This window comes from Salvelinus alpinus, chromosome 2 (genome assembly GCF_045679555.1).
Source record: "Salvelinus alpinus chromosome 2, SLU_Salpinus.1, whole genome shotgun sequence".
NCBI classification, from domain to species: domain Eukaryota; kingdom Metazoa; phylum Chordata; class Actinopteri; order Salmoniformes; family Salmonidae; genus Salvelinus; species Salvelinus alpinus.
Genome location: NC_092087.1, coordinates 64,521,033 through 64,533,621, shown reverse-complemented (window position 1 = coordinate 64,533,621; position 12,589 = coordinate 64,521,033). Strand labels below are relative to the sequence as shown.

At 42.6% G+C, this 12,589-nt stretch overlaps 1 protein-coding gene across 4 annotated transcripts in view; it reads left to right on the top strand.

Annotated features, from left to right (window-relative positions):
- LOC139543864 (son of sevenless homolog 1-like) overlaps positions 1 to 12,589 on the top strand; it is a 71,639-nt gene that overhangs the window by 55,084 nt on the left and 3,966 nt on the right. For 2 of the 4 annotated variants that reach the window (XM_071350369.1, XM_071350361.1), the window contains exons 12-20: positions 1,016 to 1,138; positions 3,410 to 3,513; positions 3,723 to 3,945; positions 7,457 to 7,576; positions 9,123 to 9,285; positions 9,589 to 9,706; positions 10,033 to 10,205; positions 10,748 to 10,864; positions 11,905 to 11,955. In XM_071350369.1, the coding sequence (XP_071206470.1) occupies positions 1,016 to 1,138; positions 3,410 to 3,513; positions 3,723 to 3,945; positions 7,457 to 7,576; positions 9,123 to 9,285; positions 9,589 to 9,706; positions 10,033 to 10,205; positions 10,748 to 10,864; positions 11,905 to 11,955 (1,192 nt within the window). The remainder of the gene's footprint in view (positions 1 to 1,015; positions 1,139 to 3,409; positions 3,514 to 3,722; positions 3,946 to 7,456; positions 7,577 to 9,122; positions 9,286 to 9,588; positions 9,707 to 10,032; positions 10,206 to 10,747; positions 10,865 to 11,904; positions 11,956 to 12,589) is intronic. The other 2 variants (XM_071350387.1, XM_071350379.1) reach the window with 1 other exon arrangement.

Genomic DNA, 12,589 nt, shown 5'->3' with positions numbered 1-12,589 from the left:
GCACTGGATCAGAGCATTACACTTTTCCCTTTCATGCTGAGTGGTTCGATCGAAAGGGAGAGAGCTGGAAATATTTTTCAAATATGTTGAGGAACTGTTGTCATTATCAATAAAAAACACCTTTACTCGCTGTTTGAGGTGAAGAATAAATTATTTTGAGAAGCTCCACAACTAGAGGCGCAGCGGTCTAAGGCACTGCATCTCAGTGCAAGAGGCGTCACTGCAGTCCCTGGTTCGAATCCAGGCTGCATCACATCCGGCTGTGATTGGGAGTCCCATAGGGTGGCGCACAATTGGCCCAGCATCATCCGGGTTTGGCTGGGGTAGGCCGTCATTGTAAATAATAATTAGTTCTTAACTGACTTGCCTAGTTAAATAAAGGTAAAATAAAAAATTTGTGGTGGGGAGTTAAGGCAATCAGACATTTTTTCTCACAAAGGTAGGATAGATTGTGAGCTCTGCAAACAAAACAACTTGTCCACTCCGACGATGAGAATGGTAAACAACTGTAATGATATATTGAATGCATTAACAGAAATTACTGTAACCAAACAAACATTATCAATTAGAAATTATGAGAATTAACGGTAAATGTACTACTCTGCTGATGATATATGTAATGGGGGATTATGCACGAAATGTCGGGAGAGACATTGTGCATCTTAGCCACACTCCCCTTCTTGGATCTCCGGGGCCTCCGCATATTCCACTAAGACATGCGTGAATCAGACAGGTGTCTTGTATGCAATGAAAAAAATATATAGGTTTGCGACTGCTCCGCTCAAAAAATCTCGGCCGACCAACAGCCTATCAACCAAACAATCGAACAGTCGACTAAATGGCGTCAGCCCTGGTAGAAACATACCTAGGTGTTCAAATATTTCGAATTATACCAATCTTTATTGTTGCCATCTAGTGTATAGCAATCACCATCTACTGTCTGGTTAAAGGTGTCTCCCAGATTCCACACCGCTGTGTCTTCTCAGTTGTGATTTTGTTTTCCGGAACCTTCCAGGTTTGAAATCCCAGAGCCAAAGCCCACAGAGGCAGACCAGATGGCCATAGAGAACGGAGACCAACCTCTCAGCGCCGAACTCAAACGATTTCGCAAGGAGTTTGTCCAGCCAGTCCAACTCCGGTACCTCTCCACCCCTCCCAATTTACCACACCTAATTCCAGAGGTTGTGTTCATTAGGAACTGTAACAAAACATTTGACAGGAAAAAAGTTGAGGTAGCCCCCGTCTGTTTTCTTTCATTTTGGTGCCTAATGAACATGACCTAGGGGTCAACAGAACATCCTGGTTTTCTTGTGATACTTATGGTGCCACATGGAGGGTAGTCTGTCCTGATTAGCAGAGAAAGGTTTCAAACTGTTTCAATGCTGGGTTGAAACAGAAGCATGCACTTTTTTTTTTCTTTTTTTTTATATACAGTGCGTTTGGAAAGTATTCAGACCCCTTCCCCTTTTCTACATTTTTGTTACATTACAGCCTTATTCTAAAATGTATTTTTTTTAATCCTCAGCAATTTACACAATACCCCATAATGACAAAGCGAAAACAGTTTATTTTACATTTTTTGCTAATATATTAAATATAAAAAACATACCTTATTTACATAAGTATTCATAGCCTTTGCTATGAGACAAGAAATTGAGCTCAGGTGCACCATGTTTCCATTGATCATCCTTGAGATGTTTCTACAACTTGATTTAAGTCCACTTGTGGTAAATTTAATTGATTGGACATGAGTTTGAAAGGCACACACTTGTCTATATAAGGTCCCACAGTTGACAGTAAATGTCAGAGCACAACCCAAGCCATGAGGTCAAAAGAATTGTCTGTAGAACTCAGAGACAGGATTGTTTCGAGGCACAGATTTGGGGAAGGGTACTAAAACATTTCTGCAGCATTGAAGGTCCCCAAGAACACAGTGGCCTCCATCATTCTTAAATGGAGGAAGTTTAGAACCACCAAGACTCTCTTCTTAGAGCTGGCTGCCTGGCCAAACTAATCAATCTGGGGAGAAGGGCCTTGGTCAGGGAGGTGACCAAGAACCCAATGTTCACTCTGACAGCGCTCCAGAGTTCCTCTGTGGAGATGGGAGAACCTTCCAGAAGGACAATCTTCTCTGCAGCACTCCACCATTCAGGCCTTTATGGTAGAGTGGCCAGACGGAAGCCACTCCTCGGTAAAAAGCACTTGACAGCCTGCTTGGAGTTTGCCAAAAGGCACCTAAAGGACTCTGACCATGAGAAACAAGATTCTCTGGTCTGATGAAACCAAGATTGAACTCTTTGACCTGAATGCCAAGCGTTACATCTGGAGGAAACCTGGCACCATCCCTACAGTGAAGCATGGTGGTGGCAGCATCATGCTGTGGGGATCATTTTCAGCAGCAGGGACTGGAAGATTAGCCAGGATCAAGGGAAAGATGAACGGAGCAAAGTAGAGAGATCCTTGATGAAAACCTGCTCCAGAGCGCTCAGGACCTCAAACTGGGGCGAAGTTTCACCTTCTTACAGGACAATGACCCTAAGCACACAGCCAAGACAACCCATGATTCGCTTCAGACAAGTCTCTGAATGTCCTTGAGTGGCCCAGCCAGAGACTTGAAAATAGCTGTGCAGTGACGCTCCCCATCCAACCTGACAGAGCTTGAGAGGATCTGCAGAGAAGAATGGAAGAAACTCCCCAAATACTGGTGTGCCAAGCTTGTAGCATCCTACCCAAGAAGACTCAAGGCTGTAATTGCTGCCAAAGATGCTTCAACAAAGTACTGAGTAAAGGGTCTGAATACCTATGTGATATTTCAGTTTACAATTTTTTATAAATGTGCAAACACTTCTAGAAACCTGTTTTTGCAGTGAAAAACAATTGTGGACAAAGTCAAGGGGTTTGAATACTTTCTGAATGCATTGTAAATATATATAATTTTTTAATGCATATATTTTACTACTTTATTATTTTCCACTAACCCTACCACCCCTCCTCTAATTGGAGTAAACTAATGGACAACAATACTCAGGCTTCACTTCAGGTTATACATACTACATAGATTTCACGGACAATATACTTTACGTTAATTATCTTTTTTGTTTGTTTGTTTTTATGTCCCAGCTTTCAGCTACCCTCAAACCTTCCCATCTATCTCTGAAGAACATCCAGTTTTCATTTCTAGCTGCCATATATTTTTCCAGCATGCACTCTTTGTAGCTCTCAATTCATATGTGGCTCTCTGGTCTCTTATCAGTCAACTCATCTCTTTCCCAGTCTCTTAGGAGTTGGTTTAAGTTGCTAATCCAGGGTCAGATTTATTTAGTTTTTAGGTCAGGATTTGTAGTTAGCGGTCTCTTACTGGTCTGTAACTGCTATCTAACTGGTTTTGACCTACTCTCTCTTCCTGCAGAGTACTGAATGTATGTCGCCACTGGGTGGAGCACCACTTCTATGACTTTGAGCGGGACTGCCAGTTACTCAAGCGTCTGGAGGAGTTCATTGCATTGGTGCGAGGTATGTGTGGATAAATCGGGGCAAGGACTTTCTCTTCTCCTCTCGTTGCATATCCTCTCTTTTTGTCTTGTATTTTCTCCTCTTTCTTCTTTTCCTCTTGTCTCTTCCTCTCCCGTCTCTTGTATTCTATTTTCTTCTAATTTTGTGTATTTTTTTCTCCTCTCTTCTCTTCTCTGAGTGACAATATCCCTCTCTGTGACCCCTCCCAGGCAAGGCCATGAAGAAGTGGGTGGAGTCCATCACCAAGATCATCCAGAGGAAGAAGCAGGCGCAGGCCAACGGGCCCAGCCACAACATCACCTTCGAGAGCTCGCCGCCGCCCATCGAGTGGCACCTCAGTAAGCCGGGCCAGACAGACCAGTTTGACCTCATGACCCTCCACCCCATTGAGATCGCCCGGCAGCTCACACTGCTCGAGTCCGACTTCTACAGGTAGGCCTACAGTACCGTATGGCCGTCCAAGCCAGTGTTTTTTAACTCCATTCCTTTTTGTTACTGTCCAGTACTAAGGCACCTCAATTTATCACTGGCTTGATTACTTGGATCAGCTGTGTAAGTCTTGTCCTAGAGCAAAAATGTGACCCACCACCTGGATTCGGTCCTATGTAGCAACATTTGAAATGGTGTCTTTTACAATGGATAAAAGTACAGACTCAGAGCTAGAAATGTGGATATCATACACTCCAGTTGAGAAACATTGAGAAAGTAATTCTGCTTAGAAAGTTGATAAACTTGTAACCCCACTTTTGAGAAAATTGCCCTTGAAAGTTTTGGTACACCAACTTGGAGCGCTCTTCTTTGTCTATACCCATTCAGCATTGTTCACACCCTCTTAAGCCTTAGCCCAACCCATCTCTTTAAGGATTCACATTTGAGGCCATGTGCTAAACCGAGTGAGTAGTGTAGTAAACAACCAAGTATTTCAAGACTAAAAGTGCTAAAAGTAGTAGCCTACAATAAGTTGAGGCTCCAGGAAAAAATACACTTTATCTAGTCCTTGTCCAATATCCTAATTTGACTTTGGTGCAGGTCATGTTTTTCTTGACTTTACCATCTCTGGTAAACACACACTATATCAAATCAAAGTTTATTTGTCACATGTACAGGATACAGAAGGTGTAAATGGCACTGTGAAATGGTTACTTGCATATTTGCAAGTAATATAAAAAATAGAAAGTGTCCAGATAATAATATAGTGTCAATATTTGATCAATTATTAGATGATGCTTACCCAGACACACTTGCCTAAATTGATAGGCCATGTGAAAGAAATGCTATATTCACCCCCCAGCCACATCTAGCTAAGTGGATGGGTCACTATTGTCTAGACGTACACGTGTTCATGAAATACAACAGATGGCCGTAATCACCCTCAGACACACCTGGCTAACTTGATGGGTTGTGTAATGATCTGGCGAAGTGGATTTTTTTGTTTAGACATGTAGCTATCTAAACAATGAACCGTCATAATCCCAACTCGTACTAATACAAACTGATTGTTGTAGCTAAAGCTAACCAACAATGTCCAATGTTAGGTAGCTAGCTAACATTAAGCTATAACTAGTAATGAAAATCGTTTTCTAAATCAAATAATATTACTACAGATCATACACGTAACGTCAGCTAGCGAGCCAGCAAGCTAACATGCGCTAGCTAGCTAACAGTACGCTTTAACTTGCAATGAAAAATGACTTTCTGACAAAATTAGAAACTTATAATATCTGAAAATGTAGCTAGACTCTTACCCTTATACATGGATGAAATCTTCACGGCAGACTGGAACCATTTAACTCCGTTTTGTTTGTAGCTACATCTTGTTTGGCCAGCGTTGTGTTACGTCACTCCGGTTCACACTAACCGTGGCGTGTGCAGAAAGTAGCCCATCACAACTTTTTCCAACTGATCTGTCAATAGCGCCTGCTAAATTCAGGGCATCAGTGTTGTTGAGAAAAGTAGCAAAACTTTTGTAGTTCTCAATGGCTAATGTAGCAGAAGCCTGCTACATGGCAGACCAAACCAAACTCATCTCCCGGCATGTCCAGCCCACCCATCTCAGCCAATCATGGCTAGCGGGAAGGTTCCTGTCTTTTTCCGTGGCTAAACCAACTAGGCTTGTAATTTTAACAATTTAATTCGTATTTACAGATGCAATACACATTTTCTATTAAGGCACATGAAAGTTCACATGTTCCAGGAGGTATTTCTGCCCAAAAACACATTTTGATAAAAAGTAAAAGACGTTCAAATGCCTCTCCTGTGAAGTAGTGACGTGCGACATACGCCTAGCTTCCTGAAACGGGGCACAAATGTGCTGTATTTGTTGCCTTCATACCAGGTGGGGAGTGAAGGGTTGAGGTGTACCACCTTATTTAGTCCCCTAAATACCTGGTAATTATTTGTTACCAATTGTGTTGGTAATAGGTAATAGTTCTCAGTGGTAATAGGACTTTAAAAAACGAACAACTGTAGTTTGGGATGTTCTTTCAGGATTCGTATCTTTGCAGTTGCACCCAGATCCTCCTAAGAGGTCACCTACATTGGAAGATACTCCTTCATGGACATTTCAAATGATATTTTTTCCCCCAGTGAATAAAATTGAGTTCATGATTCGTCACACTTGATGCAGTCTTCACTTTGGATCCACCTCTTGTCTGAATGTGTTTCTATGTTTTCCCATTTTGCCAGATTAAAGTTGTTTAGTACAATAGAGGACACATGCACACACGCACAATTTTCCTCACATATACTTACACACACAAACATGCAGCACCAGAGAGGGGATGCAGGAACACACTTCCCCCTCTGACGTCGCTGGGCCTGTGGGAACAGCTAGGGTGGACCATACCCAAGGTTATCCCCTCACCTCTTTCCCACGCTCCGGGGTGAAGTTTCCCCTAGGTGCAGATCTATGATCAGCTTCCTCTCTCCCAATATTAACCGTAACCGTTAGTGGGGGAAATTCTAAACTGACCCAAGATCAGCATCTATGGGTAACTCAATGTATGTACTGTAAGAATATCAATTGAAATGTCCATGAAGGAGCTGGTCCTCACTAATGCCCCGTAGGTCACTTCATTACTCCCTATTTGTTTACTATACAAGCATCTGATTTACCTAACTTTGTTGTTGAAGGATTAAAAACATGAGTTACAAAACGCATTCGCAGGGTTGGTTAACTCTTAACGTTCCTCGGGTCTCCACCGATTAGGTAAATCCGCTTTTAGTTTTAATGCGTCCCATTGCTGGAACAATTTACAGATCTCATTAAAACTGGATGTTCTGGTGCTGCTTGGATGTTGATTGAAAACCTAGTAGCTGAGAAATGTAACTGTTTATGATTGTGTATTTGCGTTTTGCATATTTAAAAAAATATATATATTAACACTTATTTATGCACGTGTAGTTTTAAATGTGTATATTATATATTGATGTGTATTGTGTACACAGGGCTCCCCTGGAAAAGAGACCCTTGGTCTCAGTGCAGACTACCTGTTAAAATAAAGTTCAAATAAAAACATTCACATATTCACCCTACTCCATTTCCTACGACGAGATCACAACACACTGGCTCGGTGGCCCAAAAATGGTCGCCGGTATTGTCTGAAAGTCTTACCGCAATGCTGGCACAGAAAGCTCCCGCAGCTGCCAAGACTGGAGTCGGTAGAAGTTTGCACCTAACCACTGACAGTCAGATTTTTTTTGTTTGTCATTAAACTAATAATGGTGGTACTCTGTGGCTCACATGGTGAATGCATGGTGCTAGCCACACTAAAGTTGTGGCTTCAATTCCTGCTGGGATCACATAAACATACAGTATAGTGCCTGCATACATTTTTTGTAAGTCGCTTTGGATAATGGCATAGAATAGTTAGGGTATATGGTAATCTCCTCCTACATCTTTGGTTTGGAGCATTATTGACCTCTCTCTCACCTATATCTGCAGGGCGGTGCAGCCATCAGAGCTGGTGGGTAGCGTGTGGACGAAGGAGGACAAGGAGCTGAACTCGCCCAACCTTCTGCGCATGATCCGCCACACCACCAACCTCACATTGTGGTTCGAAAAGTAAGAGCGCCAATTTTGTTTTTTTGGCAGCACAAAGAAGCGGTCCTCATGTGAAATGTGACCCATGATACTCCTTACACTTGCAGTGTTGACCAAGCATTTTCTATGATTAATTTATGGCATGATAAAGTAAGTTATGTAGCTCAATGTATACTGAACAAAATTATAAACACAAGTATAGTGTTGGTCCCATCATAAGCTGAAATAAAAGATGACAGAAATGTTCCATAAGCACAAAAAGCTTATTTCTTCTCAAATGTTGTGCACTAATGAGTTTACATCCCGGTTAGTGAGCATTTCTCCTTCGCCTAGATAATCCATCCACCTGACAGGTGTGGCATATCAAGAAGCTGATTAAACAGCATGATCATTACACAGGTGCACCTTGTGCTGGGGACAATAGAAGGCCACTTTAAAACATGCCGTTTTGTCACACAACACAATGCCACAGATGTCTCAAGTTTTGAGGGAGCATGCAATTGGCAAGCTGACCATAAGCCACGTCCAACGACATTTTAGAGAATTTGTCAGTATGTCCAACCGGACTCACAACCGCAGACCACGTGTAACCACGAAAGCCCAGGCCCTCCACATCCGGCTTCTTCACCTGCGGGATCGTCTGAGACCAGCCATCCGGACAGCTGATAAAACTGAGCAGTATTTCTGTCTGTAATAAAGCCCTTTTGTGGGTAAAACTAATTCTGATTGGCTGGGCCTGGTTCCCCAGACAGTGGGCTTGGCTCCCAAGTGGATGGGCCTTTGCCCTCCCAGGCCCAACCATGGCTGCGCCCCTGTCCACTCATGTGATATCCATAGATTAGGGCCTAATGAATTTGTTTCAATTGACTGATTTCCTTATATGAACTGTAACTCAGTAAAATCATTGAAATTGTTGCATGTTGTGTTTTTATGTTTTTGTTCAGTATGGTTATGTCATGTCCTTTGCATACAGATGTTATGAATGCTTTATGTAGGTGGCAGAATTGCACCCTAAATAAGGCTGTGATTACTCCTATCCTCCCTATCTTGATTCTCAAGGTGAAAAGGAAGGAAACATTTGGGACTGTTCTTTGTGTATGAGCTGCTAATCCCTGTCTGATTTTACATGTGATATTACACCAGGCTTGTTATCTCCAGAGACTTCCTGATTCGTTTTCAGGGACTACTGAATTGGTTGAGTGAAATGTGTCCTTACACTGACTTAATAGCTCACCATGTTAACAAATGAGGACTAACAGGTCAATATGATGTTACTAATTAAACACATTTGGGAGCATTAAAATGTACCAGTGCTTATTTTCTTGCTCCCACTTACCTTACGCCAGCTGTGGAAGTTATTGACCGAACTATGCTGACCTGAGTCATGTTTATTAGGGCTTGCAGCAGAAAACGTTTTGCAATTCAAAGCAAAAATGTGTGTTTCTTGTTGGACAAATCCAGGTAGTCCCTCCATGTTTATCAGTTGTCCGTTTGGTGCCTAATGAACACAGCCCTGGCCCCTGGGTTTAAATAGCATTTATTTTCTATGTACTATGTTCTACACCAGGTGTATCGTAGAGACGGAGAACCTGGAAGAGCGGGCAGCGGTGGTGGCGCGTATCATCGAGATCCTGCAGGTGTTCCAGGAGCTCAACAACTTCAATGGCGTGCTGGAGGTGGTCAGCGCTATGAACTCCTCGCCCGTCTACCGGCTAGACCACACCTTCGAGGTGAGGAAGGCCGGAGGGGTTCTTTCTGCAAGATTCTTTGGTGGTGGTGTTAGGAAATAGTACCAAGACTGTGTTATCACAGTGTCTGGCATTGCATGAATCCAATGAAAATTGCGGTACCAAATAAGTGCCTAGTGTTGATGAGTATTGAAATTAGTACGTCTCTACGTTGAGGTAACATAAAATGACGGATTTCTTATCAATAGAAGCATGACACAATGTGCCTCTGTGTACAATAGAGATGCATCTGTAGGACGAAATATATATACTTGTTTTGACTGTGAACTTCTGCCCCCTCTCCAGCAAATTCCAAGCCGACAGCGGAAGATTCTGGAGGAGGCCCACGAACTGAGCGAGGACCACTACAAGAAGTACCTGGCAAAACTACGCTCCATCAACCCCCCCTGCGTCCCCTTCTTTGGTATGTTCTAGAGCAGTGTTTCTCAACCTTTTTGAGACCAGGGACCAGGAAGCTATGGTCCCTTTTGTGTCAGGGACTCACAAGTAATGTACAGTTTTTTTTCTTTTGTATACAGCAGTACTGTGTGTCTAAGACAATTCCCCCCTCGGGAACATTGAAGTTGATCCTGTCCTATTCTAGGGTTTTTCTTCTTTGGAGGACCACTTACATTAAAACTAGTGTTGGTTAACCATCTCGGGGACCGGCCAGCAACATTCCACGGACCGGTGCCAGTCCATGGACATCATCGCTCCGCTCTCTCATGTCTTTTCTTTCTCTCTTCTCAGGGATCTACTTGACGAACATCCTGAAGACAGAGGAAGGCAACCCTGACTTCCTGAAGAGGCATGGCAAGGAGCTGATCAACTTCAGCAAGCGACGGAAAGTGGCCGAGATCACCGGGGAGATCCAGCAGTACCAGAACCAGCCCTACTGCTTACGGGTGGAGAGCGATATCCGGGTGAGGAGCGAAAACAATGATGTCACAAGTTCCGTTGAAGTCGGCTCCCACTATATGGCCAGCCTGCGTAGTCAACATTTTTGTAGAAATTGTAATAATTCCGGCTTTGCAGCATGGTCCGACCCATCGACGTTTCACAAATACCATTTAGTTACGTGGAATATGAATGGGTGTAAATATGAGTAACACAGGGAAGTAATATAACGATTTCAGCTCTACAGTTACCATGTACAGTTGACAGTTTGCCAAGTCATAGCAACCTATTCGTTTTTGATTAGATATACATTTAGTGGTGATCCCTAGCTTCAACTTTAGTCTCATTGACATCAGTGCATGACTAAGTGAAAAATCGACATAAGTGGAAGGTAGGATTCACCACTTAGTAGAGAGTTACTGCCAATCAGCTCCTGACATGTACTATTTGGTTATTTATCCAATTGTCCCCAATCACCCACACCCTTGTCTATCGTCATTAGGACAGCAATGTATATTTCACGATGGATCTTTCTTTCTGACGACTCCCTCTCCTTTGTGTATCACAGAAGTTCTTTGAAAACCTCAATCCAATGGAGGACAAGGCAGAGAAGGAGTTTGCTGACTATCTGTTCAACAAGTCGCTGGAGATCGAGCCTCGGAATGCCCGGTCGTTGCCTCGATTTGTAAGTGTCTTGTTCCTCTCCGATCTTACGGTTCACATGAATATCCTCTCTCGGACTCCCGATGCAGTTTGATCAGTTATTGTATTTCAAAAATGTGTTGGAAGGACATTGGATCTTCACGAGTTCAGATGAAAAATACTTTTTGTCAACTATAAAAATAAAAATAAATACATTTGAGTCATTTAGCAGACTCGACTTACAGTAGTGAATGCATACTTTTTAGTAGTGGCCCCCCGTGGGAATCGAACCCACAACCCTGACGTTGCAAGTGCCATGCTCTACCAACTGAGCCACGGGACCAGACTGGGCCACACTTAAGCATGTGCGGCTCCATGTATACTCTTAAGCAGTGGCGTCTCGTGAAATATCCAACAAGTGGGGCTGTTGTCAATACGTTGCAAACTGGCAATAAGTAGCTGACAAATAACGCTTACGTAAGTCCACATTTCCAAACGGAATGAGTAGGCTACTGCAAATGTTCAACTTATTTGCTAGACTTACAAGCATATGGGAATACAGTAAGGGACAAAAACTTGTGTAGTTTAGTTTTAGCTAACGTCATGGCTTGTTTGACAGTGTCATCTTCTGTGTCTGAGCTCACTTCATACCTGACAACAGTCCAGCGTTTTTGTAGATCGTCGCCATCTGGTGTTCAGAGTTATAACTGAAAACCAGGGGCTCTTTGGAAAGGTTCAGTAAGAGTGGCTAAAATCCTATGATAATCAAATTGTATTGGTCACATACACGTGTTTAGCAGATGTTATTGCTTGGTGTAGCGAAATGCTTGTTAAAAAAATAAGGATTAGTAGCGAGGCAGCCCTCTGTTGGCGCCGTTTTTTTAGGTTCTGCAAGGGGTATAGGGATCGCTTTGCATTGAATTGCATTGAACGCTGGAACTACGCTGCCGATTACAGCAGCACATTTTCTTTTTGAAAACTCGATTTGTAATCTAAATGCAGCTATTTATATACACAAACTTGATATTACATTTTATAATTATATACATTTTTGTAAATCCATTTTTATCTCATTGCTGCCAGGTGGGGCGGCGTCCGAGCGCCCTCTATGGACGCAACGCCCCTGCTATTAAGGTAGAAAAAAGACTGACAATTTGTCAGCAGAATTGATACCTATAACAATTACAGGTAACTGCCAAAATAAAGGAAACACTTGAGTAAATGAAGGATATAAAGTATATTGACAACAGTTTCTTCCGCACAGGTGTTCCTGAGCTAATTAAGCAATTAACATCCCATCATGCTTAGGGTCATGTATAAAAATGCCCAGTTGCCCATTTTGGCTACCATGGCTAGAAGAAGAGATTGGTGACTTTGAAAGAGGTGTCTCAAAGGTGCATAGAGGGTTTAAAGTGTGTGTGTGTGTGTCAGCCACCAGATCTCACCCAATTGAACACGTGGTAGATTCTGAAGTGTCACCTGAGTCAGCGTTTTCCACCACTGTCAACAAAACAGCAAATTATGAAATTTCTCATGGAAGAATGGTGTCACATCCCTCCAATAAAGTTCTAAACACTTGTAGAATCTATGGTTTATGTTTGTTTGTGTTTATTTTGGCAGTTACCTATAGGTAACACACTAACCAGATAGTTCCCCAATCTTCCGACATTAATTTATCAATTAACTACCAGATAGAAAAGAATCAGCAGCACTTGAGGGCTGAGGGTCTGCAGTTGAGTAGCCCTGACATTATAGTGTTGCCCTGACC